Source organism: Lethenteron reissneri, chromosome 39 (assembly GCF_015708825.2).
Source record: "Lethenteron reissneri isolate LAM-NWPU_2019-01 chromosome 39, ASM1570882v1, whole genome shotgun sequence".
Taxonomy (NCBI): domain Eukaryota; kingdom Metazoa; phylum Chordata; class Hyperoartia; order Petromyzontiformes; family Petromyzontidae; genus Lethenteron; species Lethenteron reissneri.
Genome location: NC_083817.1, coordinates 6,518,527 through 6,541,007, shown reverse-complemented (window position 1 = coordinate 6,541,007; position 22,481 = coordinate 6,518,527). Strand labels below are relative to the sequence as shown.

At 42.0% G+C, this 22,481-nt stretch overlaps 1 protein-coding gene across 6 annotated transcripts in view; it reads left to right on the top strand.

The window, feature by feature from the left end:
- The window catches only part of CCDC24 (coiled-coil domain containing 24), a 34,211-nt gene extending 14,726 nt beyond the window's left edge, over positions 1-19,485 (top strand). Inside the window, exons 4-9 of one of the 6 annotated variants that reach the window (XM_061567491.1) lie at positions 4,380-4,619; positions 5,050-5,154; positions 9,017-9,071; positions 9,736-9,796; positions 13,762-13,853; positions 14,371-19,485. In XM_061567491.1, coding sequence (XP_061423475.1) covers positions 4,380-4,619; positions 5,050-5,154; positions 9,017-9,071; positions 9,736-9,796; positions 13,762-13,853; positions 14,371-14,982 — 1,165 coding nt within the window. In that variant the 3' untranslated portion in view covers positions 14,983-19,485. Of the gene's footprint in view, positions 1-4,379; positions 4,620-5,049; positions 5,155-9,016; positions 9,072-9,735; positions 9,797-13,761; positions 13,910-14,370 lie in introns of all 6 variants that reach the window. The other 5 variants (XM_061567494.1, XM_061567493.1, XM_061567490.1 and 2 more) reach the window with 5 other exon arrangements.
- Positions 19,486-22,481: the final 2,996 nt, after the last annotated feature.

The following is a 22,481-nucleotide window of genomic DNA, read 5'->3' as shown; positions in this document are numbered from 1 at the left end:
ATAGGTTCAAATTAATAAAATAAAATAAACAAAAAAAAGCTACGTTTTAATCGCAACGTCGTATTTTTTTGTTTATTTTATTTTTATTTTTAACAATTTAAACCTATCTACGTGACTTTACTGAAATACCCAAAGAATATGAATTCTTGCAGTCACGAAAGCTTTAAGTCAAGATGTATACATTATTTATCTATCTTGTGTCAACCTCATAAATCATGGGAATATTCAGCTTCATTTCTGGAAATTCCCATACAGCTGCTCACATTTTAACACCAATTCATAATTATCCTTCCTCTTAATATACCTTGATTACCTTTCCATTCTCCCTTGCAGAATCAGCTTCATGATGCTCCTACTGACTATCTTTATAATATGCTGCACGTATATTATGTTAATGTTAGACTTAAATTTCGATTTAAAGCTTTCGTGACTGCAGGGATTCATCTTCTTGGTTCTTTCGGTAAAGTCACGTAGAAGGGAAGTAATAAAATAATAAAAATAAAACATAATAAAACAATTCTCACGACGTTTCGGCCACAACGCAAGCAGCCGTCCTCAGGTGAAAACCAGGTCCGTCGAGGCGACAGAGTCTGAATGAAACAGCACACGGGCTTAGAGCATATATATAAGCTGGGCGCATTGACAAAGGAATTTGCATATCAACAGGAATTTAGCATATTTATGGGAAATGCAGGAATGTAATTAGTACTGCATATGCATGTGCATTATGCAGGATTAACAGCATCAAAGGGAGCTGCAGTTACTGCTGCTGCAGCAGTTGCTGCTGCTGCAGTTTCTGCTGCTGCTGCAGTTGCTGCTGCAGTTGCTGCTGCTGCTGCACTTGCTGCTGCTGCTGCACTTGCTGCTGCTGCTGCACTTGCTGCTGCTGCTGCAGTTGCTGCCTTATCCATTTTAATATAACACTATGTATTATTCTACCCACCCTAATGTGTATCATACTGCTTCCACTCACTGGCATCGTGCAGTGTGCAGAGTAATGTATGGTGTCGTAATTGTACAGTAAACATATAGCAGTATGATACACATTAGGGTGGGTAGAATAATACATAGTGTTATATTAAAATGGATAAGGCAGCAACTGCAGCAGCAGCAGCAAGTGCAGCAGCAGCAGCAAGTGCAGCAGCAGCAGCAAGTGCAGCAGCAGCAGCAACTGCAGCAGCAACTGCAGCAGCAGCAACTTCTGCAGCAGCAGTAACTGCAGCTCCCTTTGATGCTGTTAATCCTGCATAATGCACATGCATATGCAGTACTAATTACATTCCTGCATTTCCCATAAATATGCTAAATTCCTGTTGATATGCAAATTCCTTTGTCAATGCGCCCAGCTTATATATATGCTCTAAGCCCGTGTGCTGTTTCATTCAGACTCTGTCGCCTCGACGGACCTGGTTTTCACCTGAGGACGGCTGCTTGCGTTGTGGCCGAAACGTCGTGAGAATTGTTTTATTATGTTTTATTTTTATTATTTTATTACTTCCCTTCTACGTGACTTTACCGAAAGAACCAAGAAAATGTTAGACTTCCCAAGAAATTCCTCCTAGTAGCTGTTCTCTCAACGCCTCATTCATATTCTTATCACACCGGCTCACACTACATCCTCCTGTCACACCACTTCTAAAATGCATTCAATCTTGTTTTACCTTCTATCAATAAGTAGTAAGCGCAATCTGTATTCAGTGGTAGAATACATATGGTAGGTCAATATTATAGCACAGTTGTTTTTGTGCTCAATCAAAGAATACCATGTGTTTGCAAGACAATTGCATAACAGAAGCATGTGTTAGTAGATCAACTCTTATTGTGACGAGAGGTTGCACGCGCTGGCTGTAACCCCCTTTGGTCCCCCACGTTCCTCAAATCCCTCATCCCTCCCCTGGATGGTTTTTCTGGGTGTGCCGGTGTACTTTTTTATAGAACTGCTTTCAATCAACTGAGAGCGAAAACAAGCGGTAGCAAGTAGCATTGGACGAGTGGTGGTTGGCAAAAGACAGCCTCTTTATAAAAAGGTTTTAATGTGAGATACATGGGATCATCCTCTTCCATAGCTTGAACACATTTGTGGTTCATTTGGTTTATGGGCCAAGTGTGGATAATAAAACAACATTCTGTTCTGACAGCAAAGGTTTAGGGATTATTTTGCATTCCTTTGAAAGGCTATCCTCCTGCCACTGTGGCCTCCACATACACACACCGGCTGTTTTTTGGAAGTTGGTCAGCCAGACCTGCGACTGCTTACTACCCTTTCCTTGTTACCCCAGGGCTATAGTTTTCTACAATATGGAACTGCCAACAGTTGTGTAACTAGAGCCATTCCCAGGGGCCAGGAAAATGAGCAGCTAATGGGGGTTCCCTTGCCTACAAGGGGTCCCAACAGAGGTGCTGGGCAGAAGGTGGTCTCCAAGTGACACGTTGGGCTAGGTTAAGGAATGGCGAGTTAACGGGGCAAGCACTCTTGGCATCCGTTTTATGACAGATGTTAAAGTTGGCATGCATTTACTGCAGGCAAACTTGGCTGGCGTTTAACCTGGCACGTGTGTTTACTGCCGCATTCTACCTGGTGTGTGTTTGGAGGTTTCAGTGGAAAGAGTGTGATCGATTTTGGAGCTGGATCTTTCTAACTCCCGGTTGACATTTAAAAATGACATTTTTAATATGATGAACAGGAAAAATGTTCTCAATTTACCATAAATCTATGTTAATGTCACACTACCCTTTCAGAAATACATTGTAGAGCATATTTTTTGCAGAAATTGTTATTTAAAAAAGGGTTCAGTCTATTTTTTAGTGAACATTCAAAATATAATTCCTGTAATAGTGTGCACATATTTACTGCGACCTAAACAAAATTGGCCTTGTATCTTGGAAAAATGTGAAATATATAGAAGTGAATGCCTAGATTTTAAAGACCGGTGATTTTGATCACGCAAGAATCTATGACTTTTTTATACCTTTGATCATAGCACACATACACATGTGGCTGAGTGAGGGCACTCAGTGCACAGTCTTGTCCACTCACTACAGTTCTCAGGCTCCAGGATAAACATCGCACCTCCTGGCTTAGACATTCCTCGAAGACACCGGTGTAACCATTAACTTTATCGGAACCTCACAGACTGATGCACATCTCTTTCATGAATGGAAATTAAAGGCTAGCCACAGTACGACTGTGGCCATGCAACCCGCACTATGGACCATGTAGTAAACCACTGTAGTCGCTCCTTCAGGAAAAGTAAAACTACGCCAACTCTCTCCTGAACCCCTCTCTCATGGCTGGCATACCTCGACATTGACATTTATCTTCTGAATGTTATTGCCATACTCAATAATACAAAGAATATGTCACAGGCTTTTTTCCTTTAAACAATATAATTATCTATGATACTCATCGTTCATGTCTACAATCAGAACTGGAATTTTACTGAGAAGGTAAATTATCCAAACTTTCTAAATACAGTACTTGATTTTTGTGGCAAGTGTATAAAATATGCAAAGTGCAACTGGGCACATGGAAATCATTTAGTTGCTTACTGGCAATTTTTTTTACATGGATGCCATCATAGTCCCAATTACCAACAACAATCTGCTTTTGTGTTGTAATTTTATTTTCAAAGACTTATCTGCCATTTATCTCCCTCAACATGTACAGTTTATATATGATTTGATGGCAGGGATGGCAGGTCTTATGCTGTAAGAGATAACGAAAAGAAACACAAAAATAAGGACAAACATAGCTGCCTAATGATTTACAACCAGGCACACAAACATTAAAACAGATGGTATCTAGTGACTTAAGCAGCACTGCTATAGCTCATAATGTACCACTACCAATATTAATGAGCGCTGCAAGTTGCTTTGGCGCACAAAATGTCTTTACCGTATGCTTACATTACACATCCCTGCAGCAAATGCCATTTATAGTCAGCTACAGGGCTGACATTGATTCTATTACTCATCCAGATACCCTTTTATAATCTAATTATCTCACTTGTTACGTGGAGTCTTGTCAAAATCGGCAGCCTGGGCATTGGACCCCTTCTCACTCACTATCCCCTGTATGCGGTTCCAAGGATGGAGATAATATTTATTTGCCATTAGTGGTGGTGATAGGCTGTCAAGTGTGACTTCTACATATATATGGCTGGGAATTGATGGAGGCATGGGCTGACATTCATGGTTACAAGTCAACCACTGGATTGGTGATATACGTTTATAAAAAAAAAATGAAAATACAACTTTAGACCCGTATGCCACGAAAGAGAATATCTTATTTTTAAAAATGTATATACAGCAGCGAGAGGTATCAAGTTAAATTTAAATCCATGATGTGCATTAATCGCTAAGAGTTGTTCCTATTGCAGGGATGAAACGGAAGTGATGTCGCGGTACAGTCAAGAAGTGGTGGAATTTGCAATGGACACACGGTCGCCCAGCCTTCCTGTGGCCTCACAGCCACCTGGGTCCTACAAAGATCCAGGAGGCGGCTCTGCCGGCAGGCAGAAGCTTAGGCACCCATCCACTGGCGGAATCCTGAAGGACCCCATTCATCCAAAGTGGGGGATTACCAGGCCACGCACAGCAGCAGTGCCACAACAACTCAGGTACATAGAGGACAAAATCATGGCCTCTTAGTACTTAATTATTTTACGCCTCTTGTGCTTTGGTCAATAAACAAAATATTGTGACACTTACTGGACAGGTTGTAATAAAAAGCAAACTTTTGTATAATGTCTATTAAACTGTTCTGAAAAATGTATCTTAAATCGTAGCCAGTACTATATATGCACATACCATTTCTCTACAGCAGAGTATATGGTTAAAGTGGTCAATTGAAGGGATATCAGAAGTAGTTCTGTAATATGTGCTGCTATGAACCATTGGCTAATACAGAGTGATGTACTGCTCTGCTCGAGATAGTGGGATTCTTCCATGACATGTCACTGGTAGCACAATTTGGGACCTGTGTCGGTACTTTACATCAATGGACATTTCTGTAAATATATTGGCCACTAATTTGGGATTATCCAACAGGCCCTTGTCGAGTCTGTCGATGTCTTCAAACCTGCCAGACGAAATTGAGGCTCTGAAGGAGAAACTCAATGTGAGCCGCATTGATGAGGTGATCGAACATCTTCGGTGAGGCATAGACACACACACATGCACAGCACATGCAGTAGCAGAAAATACAAAGCCAAGATTCCCCCATGTAATGTACATAGACTCTTAGGCTATGTGCTTTTAGCAAGCACCCATCATAGTTCGTCATCGTGGGTGAGTGGTACTGTTGCCAGCACCGGCCTTTCTCTCCCCAGTAGTGGTAATCACACATCACACCAAGAACTAATTTAAGGTTAAGTCAACCGAGAGGATGTTCAGGATTGTTCAACCATAGTCAGTGTGGATGAAAGAGGGGTGGAGGGGCACCTAGGACTGATTCAGATATCACTCACCACTGATGTTCGCCATGGCCAGGAATCGAACCCAAGTTGCAGAGTTTTGTAGCACAAAGTGCTAACCACTGTGGTCCCGCACATGTGTGCATGCTCGTGCATCACACATGCATGCGCACACATGCGCAGAAGGATATATGTGGCACAGAAGTTGCAGCAAGTTCTCGGCAAATGTACTTGCACATGTTCTTTTGTGAATGCAGTAAATCATTTGCAGGGTTTCGTCAGATATTAGACCACAAACGGGTGCATTTCCACCCTGATGGTAATTTAAAAACGCTGAGGATAAAATGATGCATTATCAGCAGAAGACACCAGATGACCAGCAGAGCCATTTCTCATTAAATAACTAAAAATGCTAATATCTCAATCGAATACAAATCCAATTAATGACTGAAAATTATTGCAAAGTTGCCTTTTGTTTTCAAAATCTAAATTATGGTAGGCACAATTACTTCAAATACGAACAATGTTTTCTCATAAAAAAGTTACTATCTTCTTCTTTGTTTTGACTTTGCCATACTAATTTGGAAAGTGAGTCAACATTTGTTATGAAAATGTAATGCCCTCATTTGAATACTCCCTTAAGATTCACACAGCCATTTTAATGCATATTTATGGCCATTGTAAATTTAAAATATATATATTCGTAAGCTATTTTCACAATGTTACATTGTTGACTCTAATAAATTCAACATCATCAGTATAAAATTAACTATATATTCATAAGAGGCAATATTATACCAAAGGATGAACGCAAGTAAAGTGGGTAATCATTTCAAATCTGTTTTCTTTTTTAATTACACTTTAAGGCCTTGTTAGCTGCCCTTCGTGAATCTTATTTGGCAAGTTCCTTAACAGTTTATTTTCTGCTTTTGCTCAAGGGCCCCGTTTTAAAGTGGAACATTGCACGCACACTGAGCAGTTATAGAGCAGGGGTTTAGAGAGTACTGTAAGGAGGTAACAGGATCAAGGGTAAAGCTGTGCCTGCGAGCTGTGAGTGAATACCATGTGCTGCACATTCAGTTCACCCCGCATGGCTCTGCTTTACCACAAACTGCTATCTGAAGTCCCTTTTTTCTGGCCGCAGGACAGAAACACATCCACTGCACGGCTCCAGCCCAAACATGTCCACATGTGCACGGGGGCGATTTGATTCACGTCATTTATTTGTCACCGAGATATACAGCCTAATGTGACGTGACTAATTTGCATTTAGCCCTGTGGGTGTGTAGAGGGTTGTGTGTTATTTTGACTGGCCTGCAATGGCAATGCACAGTCAAGATGGATTAAAAATACTCAACGTGAAAACACGTTCTAAGCAACTTTTTGAAGACGATTTACAAATTAAGTTGTATTCGATTTTCATGGTGCAATATTCTCTGAAATACAAAAGTATAGGCCGAGTTGGTGTTGAATAGTGTAGAACTAATGATGTTAAATTGCTACATATGAGCCAGGGCTTTTTGTGATAATGGGTTAGTGGTAATATAAACATGAGTTATATGAAACAGGTTTTACCATATACTCAAGGCACAGGGCATTTTAGGTCATTACATAAATATACCTTTGTGAGTATCCACAAATGTGTGTTCTGATTAAGGTGCATTAAAATGACATTTCAATCAAGTTATTAAGCATGCAACTTGACAACCTCCTGGAGTAAGTCCTTGCAGCAATTACAACAAGTAATGCACTTCTTTGCTTTTTCCCACATTTTCATTCCATATGTACTCATGGCATCATGTCATGTGAAGTAATAATATTAATTGAATAATGTGTATAGCCTTTTGTCAATCCACTACTGGATGAAGGCCTTCTTACGCAGTGTTGGTCATGGAGGTTTGTTTAACTGTACTTTGCCGTGCTGGTCTGTGCAGGTTTGCGAAGAAGGGGGAGCCAGTACTGGTTTAGATATCACTCACCCCGAACGTTAGCCATGGCCAGGAATCAAACTCAGGTCTCCAGGTTCATAGTGAAGTGTCATAATCCATTTCACGACCTTTTCAATTGCAATATCTCACACGACCTACACAAATCAAATGTTTTGTCACATCGCAGTCAAAGTGATATTTTTAATTCTCAGAGATGGAATTCAGCCCAATTAACTGAAAAACAAGTTTCTCGTGATTTTTGAGCACTCCTTAATTACCAGCCTGAATCTACACTTGCAAACATAGTTTAATCATGGGTGGCTACCTGGATTTGTGCACAGAATCTCAGGAGTACCAGCTGAATTATCTTTGATCTCTGAGAAATCACGTATTGCACTTTTCACAAATTTAGCAAATATAAAGAAGGTAATTTTTACATCTGGATTAGTGTACAACATTTTTTGGGAGAAAAGAAATATATCAGTAAAACATTCAGAAACCTAACACCCCATTATTGCAATTCACTTTTAGCAGAACTAACCATCCCACAATTGCCTGTTGGCCAATGCCTTACATGGTAACTGGAAAATGCATGTGCAATTTAATCTGGAAATGATGCTGACTTTGTGGAATGTTGCCGTTTTTATTTTGTCCCAATTAAAAAAAAAGTATTTGTTGGAGTGCATAAGGGATGTGAAAAATGAGTCCAGAGGCTCTGCACAACATTTGGAAACCTTTTAGTACAGTGTGGTACATGTTGAAGCTTAATTAAATCCCAACCTATGACTTTGGCAGCCGACAAAGATATACATTGTTACACAACTGACAGAATCTGCAGTGTCAGTGAAAAGCCAGCTGGCAACACGAGCACTTCTAAAGAATGAACCAGCAAATGAAAAAAAGTGTTTTCATTTGGCAGCAACTGAGGAAATAAAATGAATTGCCAATTGTTGCGCTGCATTTTCCATTTTTTTTCCCAAATGCAGACTTTGACAATGACCATCAAAAAATTAAACAATCTTGCAGTTGCACAAATATTATTTGAAATTAGTTTTGAACGAGCTTTTGCAAGTATCAACATTTCGAATGTTGCGTGTCATAATTTTTTCATAGTTTACGAATGGTAAATTGGCAGTGATGGGGTGGAAATGCCTTGTATTATTTCTTAAACCAACGCAAAACGTTTACACGACAGTAATCGTATATCATATAATTAATGACACGTGACATTACTAAATTATTGATGTCAGATGAAGGATGCCAATGTATTATACAGTGTTGGAGGTTCGCATGGGGCATTCGGTGCACAGGTACAGAATGTTTTTTTCCTAGGTCTGCAGTTCTTTGCCCAAGTGCTGTTATGCCTTCCTGCACTTTCAGCGTGATTTTAGACAGACAGAACCTAGCGAAATCCTCACTCGTGTCACGACCTGAAATTGAATTTAGGTCACTTGTCCAAGGGAAGGAAATGGCTCATGAGTAATTATGCCACCTTGTGTTTTTGCCTACAGAATGAGTACAGACCACCACTCCAAATAGGGTCATCGTGTGCTTAATTATTTAGGTTATATGGAGCTGTGGACCCATTAGCTTCATACATATATTTTAATAAGAATGGTTAAGGTATATTATTCTCATAGGAGTTCATCTGTTTTGACTTCATTATGTTTGCAGGAGTTTGCTTAACGAAGAATGCAGTACTTTGGAGAAAGACATCCAAAGTTTGCAGGTACAGAAAATCGAATGTATCGCCAGTTTTTTCAATCACTTAAGCTCAAGCTTGTCAACCTTGCTAACCCCAATAAATGAAGCAAAGTCTATTTGCTGATGTATTACTTTGTTAAGTGGGACCATATAATAGTGTCATTCTTCACAGTATGCTAAACCATTCTGTCCTCGCTTTGAAGTGTTTTGTTTAACTGCCTTTGAATCTCTTTACAAAGACCTGAATCAAATCAGACAAGATGACGTTGATGGACAGTGTCTTCACTCTCATTGTGACTATAGCAAAAAAAATGTGGCACTCACTACTCATGAACAACACTGCTCTGTGTGTCACGATTGTCGCCACAGCAGTGCGTTCAAGCGAGCTTAAAACCCATTAAAACCAGAGCAAACGTCTGTTTTTGTTGTTGCCTTTTTGCCATTGTAGTTGGACTCGAATGTAGACTGTGGGATTTTCAATAAATATGCAAACACCCACCCAGATGGGGAACAACGCTGAGTGCATGAGATGTGTGCAGTTTTGGGGGCCCAGGAACAAGGAGGCAGGCTTTGGGAAAGTGGGCCATGTTGTCCCACTGGTGCTATTTGGCAGCTAAATAAGGTCCACTCCATACCACTACCCCCCTCCGTCCTTTTCCCCTCCTGTCTTTGTCTCTCCGCAACCTCAGGAACACTTGGCGGAGGGGCGCAGGGGACCGGCATTGCCGAGGAATGAGCCTTCCATCACAGGTCTGAATCACTGCCACTTGAGCAGAAAACCACTGCAGGATGCATACGTCTCTCAACAGAAGCTTTATTCATTCACTCTGCTCTTTAGTCTTAGGACAAATGCATGATTAAAAAGGCTTTCATGCTGCAAACGTGAATTTAATTTTGCTACATGCTAATTTTAAAAATATTGCTGCATATCTTGGTGATGATAACTATAAACTGTTGTTTTTGTCAGCTATCAATTAACCATCTGTGTCTTGCAATAGTTGCCTTTATCTACTTACCGAGTTCTGGCAGGAGAAATTCTGAAAAATGTAACGAATTATGGCAAATTTTTTTACTTGTTCGCAGTGAGAGATATGCTGTGTTGTTAGTGCTCTTCATTTATATGTAGTGTCGTGCACTTCCACGGATTTTATACAGCACAGAGTGCAGAGGCACAAAGCAGAGTCTGTGGCAGTTGCCATGGCAGTAAATCAGAGCCTGTATTGTCGTGTGTCATGGCGCTTGGAGCATGCTGCTAATTCACTCAGAATCCCTTAAGTATAGCACTGCACCATGAAAGAAAAAACTTACTTCGTGTGGTAGACATTCTGGCGTCTGTAAGATGGATAGTAAACGTCCACAATATATAACTTTACATTTTTACAACTCGTGGATAAAAAAAAAATATGGATACTAACTTGAAAGCCAACACGTGTTTTGGCAATTCGTCTTGTTGTTTCTGTGGTAGCATTCATTAAAGAAAATGACTGGGAAAAAGTATTATTGAATGCATTGGGCATTTCAGTTGTGAAAACTTTTCAGCCAGTGGTGGAGACAGTATGTACATCGGCACTAACTTTCCATTCCAAAAAATAAATATCCGGATATCACAGTGTAGCTATCTGCCCACACAGCTGTCTCCAGTTATTTTGCTCTATCAAAATTCTTGTTCATGCCACTATATATAGAATGGCGCTGCTTGTCACGAGAATGGATCCCTTTCTTGCCAGCAGTCCGCTTAAAAGTGGCAAGCTGCGTTCAATCGCGCGGCTGCATGGTGAGTGTACACAGTATAACTTGAAATGTCTGCGTGCACAACAGGCAGTGGGATGTGCCTGTGTGACTGCCTCAAGTAAACCATCTGCGGCACCGTTTCCATTGCTTTATTTTAGACTCATGCCTTCCCCTTTTTACTTAAGTCGCGTAGCATATATATTAGGCATGTAACAATGCATTGATTCATCGATCCTGATGGATTCTTAATGTTGGCAATACATGCATCGAATTATGACGTGTAGCAATCGATTACAATGTCACGTACAAATTATATATTCATGTTACATATAGGCTAATGGTGCAAACACAACTGTATGAATGAGACGGGGGGGAAGGGAACAATACAATGGTAAATACAAAACAAAATCAATTGTTTCTTGAGTAGAATCGCGAGCCCTGGCTCGTGATAATTAATCAAATCACAGTGGTAAGGCGGTTGGGGGAGGGTTTCTCGCTGCATGGCTAATTCCTCTAGTATTGCAGCCCGGTTGTGTGGTTGTTTTAATTCATGATCACGAACAAAAGCGCCTCGAAAAATATTAAACCTCGAAATGCTAATTGGTTTAAAAGCGTATTTACAGCATTTACTTATCACGAGAGTACCTGTTTTCCAGCTTTGTACTGAATTATGTATTGTCAAGTATGTTTCTGTTGGGACAGCCTATTTAAAGCCTTTGTAGTCATTATCATCAGCATCATAAACCTCATGTAACCCGGTAGGAACCCATTGAGACGTCCACTCCTGCCAGCAGCACATTGCACTGCAGACCTAACACACGCAACTAAGGATGACTGAGAAAAATATAATTATGCAAAAGAGTCCAGCACATTTCAAAGCATACAAAACATCAAGCATATCCAATCAAGTACTGACAAATGAGAATAGAATACTTTGTTAACTTTCGGCACCTTATAGAGAGGTTTCGTGAACTTATGTGGTGCGTTCCAGCACTCATAAGCACGAATCGTTGTTCCAAGCCATTTGCTTTTCATCCCATGCCAAAACTCTGTGAGTTTAGTGAGATTTTAAAACCAGGGGCCACATGGACCAAATTTGGAGCTTAAAACTTGGTATCAGAAAGAAAAGAAAAAAACGGTCTTGGGCTATGGCATGAGCACATAAGGAAAACTCGTAACTTCAACCTTGAAAATTTGAAGCAAGACATTGCGAGTGAATTATGGAATTATATTACAGAGCCAGCCCAGGATATTTAAAATGTCCATTTCAAACTCGGCTTGGATAATACTTATTATAATTTACAGCCCTTTGTCAATCCACTGCTGGACAAAGGCTGTCCCATGATGCATCAGTCATGGGGACTGTTGGATCATAATTGACCACGTTGGTCAATGTATTGGTATAAGACACAGCCAGCACCAGTTCAAATATCACTCGCCACTGATGTTAGCCGTGGCTGGAAATGAACTCGGGTTGCCACATTCATTGTGGAGTGCGCTATCTACCACGCCACTGTTCCTACATTTTATAAATAGCAAAGTAAAATAAATTACTGGTTGTTTTTTTCGTTTTGCATAACCTATGCTACGATAACAGGAGAGGTAAGTCGTTCAAATATTATGAGCTACACGAAGGTGAATCTTTGTTCCACAAAGCAGGAATGAAAATCACCCTCCCAGTCTTCTGGAACCAATTTGCAAGCCACTTGACTTAAAAAAAATCTGCCTCATGATTCCACAGCTCAAGAATTGCTTGCACACACCAGCCAGGCAAAAGGATGACATGATGTTTGTGTGGGGTCATGGTGGGAGGGCTTGGACTGAAATGTCCTGACACCAGGAATTTTAATAGCCCATGGGAGAACATGGCAGTGTTAAATGAGCAGCACTTATTGTGCTGCACTGAAGCAGTGTTGCTGAGCTTCACAAGCACTACACGTAATGTACAGTGTATTGGTCCTCTTGTTGGCCTTTAGAAACCAAGCAAGAATAAGTATGTTTTGTTGAAACATGCCTTTCTCGTGCAAACACATTGGTGCGCTAATGCGGTGTTTTACTCAATTTACACGAAACGATGACATTTTGGTTTCCCAGGAATCCTAAAGTTCACCCATGACCGCCTTGCTATTGTCAGTTGTGACAGCTTGACTGTGACCGTGAGCAGAAAGGTCCAGATGGGAAACAGCTTGAGCTACACCATGTGGTGTCTTTTTGTACGTGCGTAGGCATGTCGACATGAATATACTCGTATTTTGTACACGTGTGCGCATGTGCGTGCATGTGTGTGAAGCTCATGAGTGCCGAGTTTTACTGAACACTCATTTTGTCCCTTAATCTATTTTATTTTCAAGGGACACAAAAGACCTTCATCTCTACGTGGGCACAGGCCATAGTTTATTCACATTCCACATAAACAGCAGACTTGGCTTTACAGTCACACAAAAAAACATTAATGATATCATATTAGATGGTAATATGATGTATTGGTGACAGTTATGATTGTGATTGACTCGTGTCGATTCTTAGGAATGCTAGAACGCTGAAACTTGCTACACATATAGGCAAGTCTATGCTTACAACTCGACACATACGAAAAATTAAAAGAATATATTTGGGCCCCCAATAAATTGTGACATGGAGGTTGATTGTTTTCACTGATAGGGCACAATTGGCCTAAAGTTTTAGTGTTGTAATTATGATGCTAAACACTTACAACTATACAACCCCCCCCCCCCCCCCCATCGTCGGTGAACCAAGTAAATCACCACCCGTGAAATGTTGACGTAAAGTCGATATATGGTCAAAATTACGCCCCTTCCCCCAGGTCGGTAGCACAATATGAAAATAGCTATTGCTTTCAAATTGAACCTGATTCAGTGCGATACTTTAAAATAGCCTATTCTCAGAGCGTCAGGCCCCATGACGATTGTTTTCACACTCGCCTCCTGGCGTCTGTAACACTCCTTCCGTGTTACATGGAACAGAGCTCAAGGAGCAGCGCAAGGTCCTGGAGAGTGATCTGCGGGTCATGTCAGCCGAAGAGAGGACGTCGGCACCCGCGCTCACGACGCGCACACTCAGGCACGTGACATTGTTCTTCCTGGTGATTTTAGGGAAAATCCATGACCGCAGGTATGCGGATGCAAATAGGCGTTTTTTTTACGTTTCACTTTTAGTTCTGCATTTAGTCGCGTAGTTTTCGGCCGCTTACAGGACGCGAGTGTTGTTTTTGTCGTGTTTTTTTTATATATATATAAATCTTTGCAGGCTGTTTTCATAGTATATGGTTCGCCTTTAAAGGTAAAATACTTCATGCATGTTAATTAACCAAAAAGCTTGTTCAAGATATTTGTAAACAGAAACCATTAGAAATACACTGCTATCTTTTTTCAACATTACTAAATACAGACCGCCTTATTCAAGCGGGTGCAGCAAGTTAATGGGAAATCAGATGGTTTTCATTAAAAATACAGTACCTTTAAGCTTTAACTATTTTGTCAGGACAGCTTCACGCTTGCATGAATAACCTCGTTCACGTAAATAGCTAAGAGGGAAATTGTCTCAGGCTCTTGTTTCCATGTTATTTTTCTCACTTCAGCCGTGTTGACAGGGTTCCTCACGCCGTTTCTGCCAGATCACCCGGTGAAGCGTTGGCCCCTAAAGCGGCGACGGTTCGACTACCGCCACCCTCCCCTCTCACGCCGGATAACGATGAGTCCCCCGCAACTCAGCAGGGAGGATTCTACCCGGGTAGGCCACCTCCAACGGCCCCCCTTCGTCATCCACACACAACCCAGGCTCCATTTAATCCCTCCGAGCGACAATTCGCCGAATCTCAGAATCCATCAAGTCCAGCACCTTGTGACGGACAACGCTTGCAAGTGACTCCCAGAAGCCATGACAGGGAAGAGGAGGACACCGATGGATGCGATAGTGAGATAACGGGGAGCGGTGACATCTTGGAGGTTCGCACGTCGGCCGGTTTGGCTGAAGGGAGGCGGCCGCTGGTGTGTGCGAGAGGTGTTCCGGTGCTGACACCTCTGACAATGGGCACCCGGGCGGCGCTCACACCTATGCCACATGCACGGGAGATGTCGGGAGCCCGGCTGTTGATGCCCACGCCACCCAAAGGAGCCAGGCCGCTGGGAAAACATGCTAGGCCAGCACACAGGATCAGGATGACGCTCGCCGATGGAGTACCTTGATGGCACATGCTGCGTGCCCCCTCTTACGGCAGGCTGATGTGGGCCCGCAGGCCATTTCTGCATTCACAGTTGATGCTGGGGGGTCCCCTTGGCTAGACTACAGCAAGGCATTGCAAGCACTTCGGAGTTGCTGAGGCATTTAAGCAACCTATACATGTGAAATGTTCGGTCTAAGATGTGCAGTGTTTATTTTTCAGCAGGTTCCCCTGGGGCTTTCTTTTGTGGTCAGCATGCAACAATAGCAAATAAGGTTGTTTTGAGACATCAGTATCTCTACCGGAGACTTGAGATCACAGTTTGTTGTTGGTTAAATAACAAGCTGAGCTGCTGGAATTGCATTGAAAAGTAATTCGTCTTGATTTCTAACTCGTTTGGGGCATTCTATTAAGTAGAAAGCATTGCCATTTTATTGTTTGGAAGCTGTTGCTCCTTAAACAAAAATTGTGAATGCACTCTGTGAACATACTCTTTGGTTTTTTCGGCAAAGTGACGTAGGTAGAAAATAAAATAAATTACATTAAATTTTTATTTTATTTTATACCGACGTGACTTTACCGAAAGAACCAAAGGGTATGGATTCCTGCAGTCACGAAAACTTAAAATCTACACTCTGTGAACATCAAGGGCTTAGGCAGAATTTGGATGGTGCTCTAATGGAACAGATTTCTTCTTAAGATCCTTTGTAAATATCACACCGGAACGAATTGGTCTATATTAAAGCCATCTTGAATATATTTAATCGACGGGAGCTTTATTTGTCTTATCAGAATTCACATTTTAACTGCAGTGTTGTTGTTGTTTGCCACCTAGTGGGCAATCTAGAAAGCAGCATTCGGGTCTGTTAGTCAAGCTTCAGAACACCATGGAAATTGTACGGCCTAAGGCATGTAGTCTATCGCCAGCAATGTAAAACACTTATAATTACATTATGCCCCATGAAACACAAAAAAACATTTTATTTGCTGTCGGGAAAAATTCATTTTTTTCTATCAATTGTATACTCATCACAGCCAACATCTCGAAATTCATCGGACCTCCCCATGGCCCATTCTTTCAGGTGTACCAGTATACCCAATTATGCCATAAACTACGTGGCTGTGGAACAAATGTAGGAAATTGAACCGATGCTCAAAATGTTAATGTCGGCCTCCGTTGAGGCTTGATGACCGGCATTTGAGATGCTCGCTGCCTGTGGGGCAGGAACACACCCTGTATGTTGGCTTTGCCCCACACTGCATTTGGCGTCTGTTTATACAGTAGTACCAGTCGACCGGACATAGGGGGCAACGGAAGACCGCTGGATGTGACTTGCAATCTGCTTGCAAAATAAAGGACGGTTATAGGTACGTTCTTGGAAATCTGTAAAGGGCCTTTTGTAGGGGATTAGTAGGATACATGGTAAACACTCGACACATAACGATGCGTTGATTCGTCGAATAAAATACATGGTATGCATTTGGAATGCTTATGATACGTGTAGCAAATTACATTGGTGAGAATTTATACTAATAATATGCGAATGTAATACTATATTGAGTGAGCAGGCAAGTATTAATACTACCATGGCATATGAACAATACAAAATAGAATGTAAAAAATAGATAAGAGTTTATTATTTATTAAAATAATGACCCCAAATCATAGAAATGCATCAAATCTCTGAGTAGGTGACTTATTACATGCCCTGTGCAAATCCCATATTTCCATGCAGAACACTCAACGACAGATTTTACTACTAATTTTGCTACATCTTTGTTGAACGGGTGATTCTGCGTCTTCGAGCACGCGACTTGCAAATCTGTGCATTGTAAGTTTCAATCCTGATGAGGGTTTCATTCAACTATTCATGCCTTGGGGGAACGATAAAACAGGTACCACTTAATCAGAACTCAACAGTCGTTTTATGGACACTGTGAGACAATAGTAATTCCACCACTGGCTCAAGGTCATAAACATGTGATGAGCACTGACCCACACTCAGTTTACTGAGTAAACACTTCAAGGTTTGTTTGTTTTTTGCCTGCCACGTCTAGCCAAATACACTGTCCAGTTTGCGAGTCGTCTCAATTACGGGATGTGGCCTTTAAAAACATAACACCATAGCACCGCTCCACGCGTATTCAATAGTCAGAAGAGAATTGCCCTCAAGCCCTCTAAAACTCCCCCGGCGAACTGCAACTACCCCTGCCCCGTGGCCAACGTGCACCCCCAATTCGCTTCCTCACCCTTGCCCTTAGAATGAATGCTTGTGCATTTTTCTTCCCAAGCAACGGAAGGTAAATGGGTGCATATCCCAGCGGTGCCTGGAAAACCAGCAGCCTGTAACAGCCACCGCTTTGTATCTGCCATTAGTGCCTCCCCCTTACTTGCACCTCCCCAACTATTTTTACATTCAAATGTATATATTTTTTCACCATCACTGCAAAACAGTCTTGAGCCACATTATCTGGAGTGCTTATTTTACAATTGTGCTCTCGGATTTCCCTAAACTGTTGCCAGAGTAAATACAGTATGTCGATGTACAGCTCCTTTGCCAATCTGCTTCTGGATGAGGGCCTTCCCAGACAGGGCAGACCATTACTTCACCATACTTGCCAATGTGGGTTGGTGAAGGCGTGGAGCATTAATGTGGAACCATAAAAGTACAGTACAGTACTGTTTTCCAGTGGATGTTGCTGCATTGCCTTTTGCTGCCAGCAACTTAGCCTCGAATAAATATCCACGAGTATTTACAATGAACATTATATAGATACAACCGTAATGTCTGAGTGAATTGGTCCATCATCAGCTAAAAAGTTGTGTGCTTTACTATTTGTGAGAGAGATAAAAGGCCATATTGGAAAAGATATACCCATTCAGTATGTGTGTATATATGGAGTGGCACCCAGATGTCAGTCACCAAGATAAAGACCTCCAGCCAGATGAAGGGATAATGTAAGAACAGAACTTGGAGGTCAGGTGTCAACGTTACAATTGCTCCGTGGTCTAGCAGCAGAAAGAGGTGAGGTGTTGAACGTATTTTTATTTTTTACTTCTTTTGCACCGTACATAGCCAACTGTGTTAAACTGCTGTAGCATCAACAGCAATGTCTAATTTTTACTTTGCCCAGAAAAGTATAGAATTCTCCAGACGTTTTCAAGCGTGGTCTGCTTGAGATATTTAGCCAATGCATGTTGTAATTTTCCATATGTGAGGAAACTCGACGGCGGTGTTTTGGTGTACATCTATATCTCAAACTCTGCCAGACGCTGTAGCTGCCACAGTTTTAGTGAACGTGACATCTGTTGAGCACAAAAGCGCCCGTGACCAATGCTCTGTGCCGCGATTATTAATGCACAAGGGGCGGCTGACGGGGGGAGTTGAGAGTCCCTTGAATTGCAGGTTTATTGCTGTCGAGCTGGCGCTACTGCCAAAGCCACTTTCAGTCTTGTAGAGGACAGAGAAAAAAGCAATTGGTCACAGGCATCAGTCTGACTCTTGCATTGTTACTTTAGACTTTCGAGACTGTATAAGCGGGGAGATATTCACGCACGTTACTAAGAAACCATCAATAGCATCTATTAGCTGAAAATCCACAGCCAGATAACACTCAATGAGATCAGCACACATTAGGATGCATATGCACACAAGTACAACACTTTTCCAATGTATTGACACATGACTCTTTCTGGTACCAAAGACCCCCTATGTGCATCCCAAATCAAGGACAAAGTCACCCTTCAAGGTCCTTCTGGACTCCCACCTGCCTATCTCTCCTTTATCATATGGCTCTGCTCGCCTCTTATGTGCTTTCATCTCAAACTTACCCAAGGGCCTTCTATCGAGACCCCAAGGCAACCTTCTCTCATTGGCAGGTCACTCTTTCTCTGCTGTGTCCGCAACTCCCTCCCACTGATTATGTTATTCACACCACTGAGAAAATTGTCCCGGTGCAATCTGGATTTAAGACTTTTTAATCTTCTGTCTCCCTACGAGCAGTCTTAATTTGTTAATGTACCATAATGCCACCCTTACCTTCTGTGCCTTGTAGTCTGTTAACGCCTCCACTACTCTCTGAAATAACCCCCCATCAAAGCCTCCCTTGCCAATGTGGCACCGTATAGTCAAACAACCTCCAGCGGTGGATGGATAAAGGGTCATACATTGTTTAGTCATTTATTTTTCGGACAATACAGGTGACAGAGTATCAGCCAGTGGAAGGATAATGCCTCAGAGAACAACCGCTGAGGAGATGGAGTGATGAGAATAGCTCATGCGCGAGACCGAGATAGTTTTTGGGATTTACAAGATTGTGGCATTGCGTGGTGACGGCGTGGGTAGGCATTCATCCAGCAGTGGAGAGAACAAGACTGCTTGTTATTTCGTGGCTGCTGTTGAATTATGGAGCCCCGAATAGTTGTCACGTTTATCACGTGGTTTATTTTTAATCACTTTGCTGTACAGAAATTGTCGTGAATACTTCCGCATGAGGGTCTTGAGTTTCAGGTGGTTGACTAAAAATAAACATTTCTTACTCAAAACAGTGGTCTCATGTTGTTGTTTTTTTACCTCGTATTTTACAATAGAGAGTGCGCTTTGGTAATTCCCCTGCCCTACCTGTATAGCATTTGATATTCCGACTCAGGGTTGGGGGTTTTCTCTAAAGGCACCAAATGTGTGTATGATTGATACGCCGAACTGACAATGTGTGACCCAGTACCCTTTGTAACATTACAGCGCACATAACAATCGTGTTCGTGTAAACGTTATTTTTTGGTACTGTGCTGAAATCCATATGGGGTTTGAAGTGATATGTCCAGGGGCATTTCATAACAGTTTTTCAGTGGAAACAGTTTCATACACTTATCTAGAACCCATTTCAATACTGCAATATAGGGCCCATTCGGCCTTCGTAGCTTGTAATCTTCTAGTTTGTTATGTACTTCAGTTTAAAAGCCACCAGTCTAATCTTGATTTTAAGCTTTCGTGACTGCAGGAATCCATACTCTTTGGTTCTTTCGGTGAAGTCACGTAGGTAGAAAAACAAAATAAAAATATATCACGACGTTTCGATCACAACACAAGCAGTCGTCCTCAGGTGGAAAAAATAATCCAGGAGTGGAACTGCTGAAACAGTGAGAGCTTTTACGACAAGTTGTAACAGTCACGTAAGTTTTAACAGCTCTCTCGCTGGTTCAGCAGTTCCACTTAGGCCTCGGCAAGGTAAGGTAATTTACCCTTTTTACCGGGTAAAAGGGTTAAGGTAAAGGGTAAAGATGTCGACATGCCAAGGGGTAAAGTAGCTCGGAAGAATGACCCGGTAGGGTAAAGGTAGCGCAAAGTATTACCAGGTAAATACGGTACCTTGTTTACCGCTAAAAGCTCCGTGGGGCAGTCCGTGACCTCCATTTAATAAGTAATATTAAAAAAAAAATTTAAACGTGCTTTTATGTAATGTGCTAGTAATGGCAGAACTCCACGACTTCAGAAGTGGCCCCGAAGCTTGCCATAACGTAAGGGACCGTGGCCGATTATAGCCAACGTCAGTTGACCGTGGACAATTAGACAAGCCGAAACATAACATATAGAAAAGAATGTTAAAACATTTTTTATGATATAATATAGTATTGTCATCAGTATGACATAAGTATACCAAGTTTGCAGTCGATACGACATTGGGAAGTGGGTTAAAATTGAGTTACAAGATTTGAGGATACGACAACAACAACAAAAATTACAACAACAAGTGTGTAAAGTTGGAATCATCGAGAGTATTCTATATGAATAAAGCGCTCTACCTAACATTTACCTGTTATAAACCTTTTTCATGTGGAGTACCCCAGTAATTACCCTGTAATCGGGTAATTTCTATGGGGTAAGGGTAAAAGGTAGGGTAAAGGTAGGCTCGTTGTTTTTACCTTACCTGCTAAAGGGTAAAAGGTAGGGTAGGGTGATTGTATTGTGGAAAGGTAAAAGGTAGGGTAAAGGTAGGCTCATTTTTACCTTTTACCTTACATTGCCGAGGCCAAGTTCCACTGCTGGATATTTTTTTCCGCCCGAGGACGACCGCTTGTGTTGCGATCGAAACGTCGTGATATATTATTTTTATTTTGTTTAATGTTTCTACCTACGTGACTTTACCGAAAGAACCAAAGAGTAAAAGCCACCAGTCTATATAAACATTGAGTGTAATTAAACACTCAGAATGTAGGCTAATAAGTTATTCATGGAAAGTGCCAATGAGTGGAAATTTTGCGACCTGTACAATACACGCACGAGTCGGCGTATGTATTTACTGTACCGTATTCATTTTCAAAGTTGGCCTCTTTATTAAGTTGATTGGTTTATTTTGGGTCAGGCCATTTTTTTACAGGACCTAACCCACAATTAATTAATTATGAATCATAATATTGGTCCCGACCGCCAACGTATACAATTCATCTCGATTAAGTATATATGGTCAAATTGAAACCCCATGATTCGCGTGATGAGGCCCTCATCCAGCAGTGGATTGACAAAAAATGGGCTGGGTAATAATCAAGCCACGATACGTTTGCCACAAAATTCAAAAAATGTATCAATTGACCGGAGGGTGAGCGGGTTTACTCGAGTGTGGCCAACGCATCTCTCGAGGAGCGCTCGAGTGGCTCCGAATATCCACGCGTCCTTCTTTGGCGGCTCCTCTGGCCCGTTTCGCTTCTTCTTGTCGGGCTCCGTCCACCGTCTTGATCCATCCCTTCGGGTTGTCCGTCGCATGAACATGCAACAAGAGCGAACGATGTGAATGACAATCGGTGCCGTTGCCCACCACCGGGTTATCAGATTCAATGCTCCTTTATTTTCAGCCGGGCATATTGCGCCGCGCTGCAAACGCGACCGAATGCCACCACGCCGGCCGCACCACGCCGTGCCATTCATTAGCGAGCCGCCGCCGCCGCCACGTGATTCCGCATCAAAGCGTGAAACCCGACCCCCCCCCGTGCACACCATTAACATTTCAACAACAAAAAAGACGCCGCTTCTACCTAATTGGCGTGAGTGGGCGCCGCCGACAATTTTCTTTCAAGTGTTTTATTTACATTTACATTGGCCGCTACGATGTCTACTCGTAAGCTACACCACCTAACGGGCCCCAGCAAGCGACGCAAATGTGATCCTGGTCAGTACTTCGATGGGCGGGTGACCAACAGGATTTGCTCGGTGTTGTCATGCCTGGGAGTGCGAGATCCGCCTGGTTCTAATTCTCGCGTATGATGGCAGCCATATGTTCTGGAGCTCGGTGCCAATGTCGAGGTGTGATCGCCACGAGAGGGCTTCGGGAGAGCGTTCATGATATTCTTAGGTTTTTTCGGTAAAGTCACGTAGGTAAAAAATTAATAAAAGTAAAATAAAAAAATAAAAATAAATCACGACATTTCGGAGGCAACACAAGCTTCCGTCTTCAGGTGGAACCGTCACAGCCACGACAGCTGTATCACGGTTCCACCTGAAGACGGAAGCTTGTGTTGCCTCCGAAACG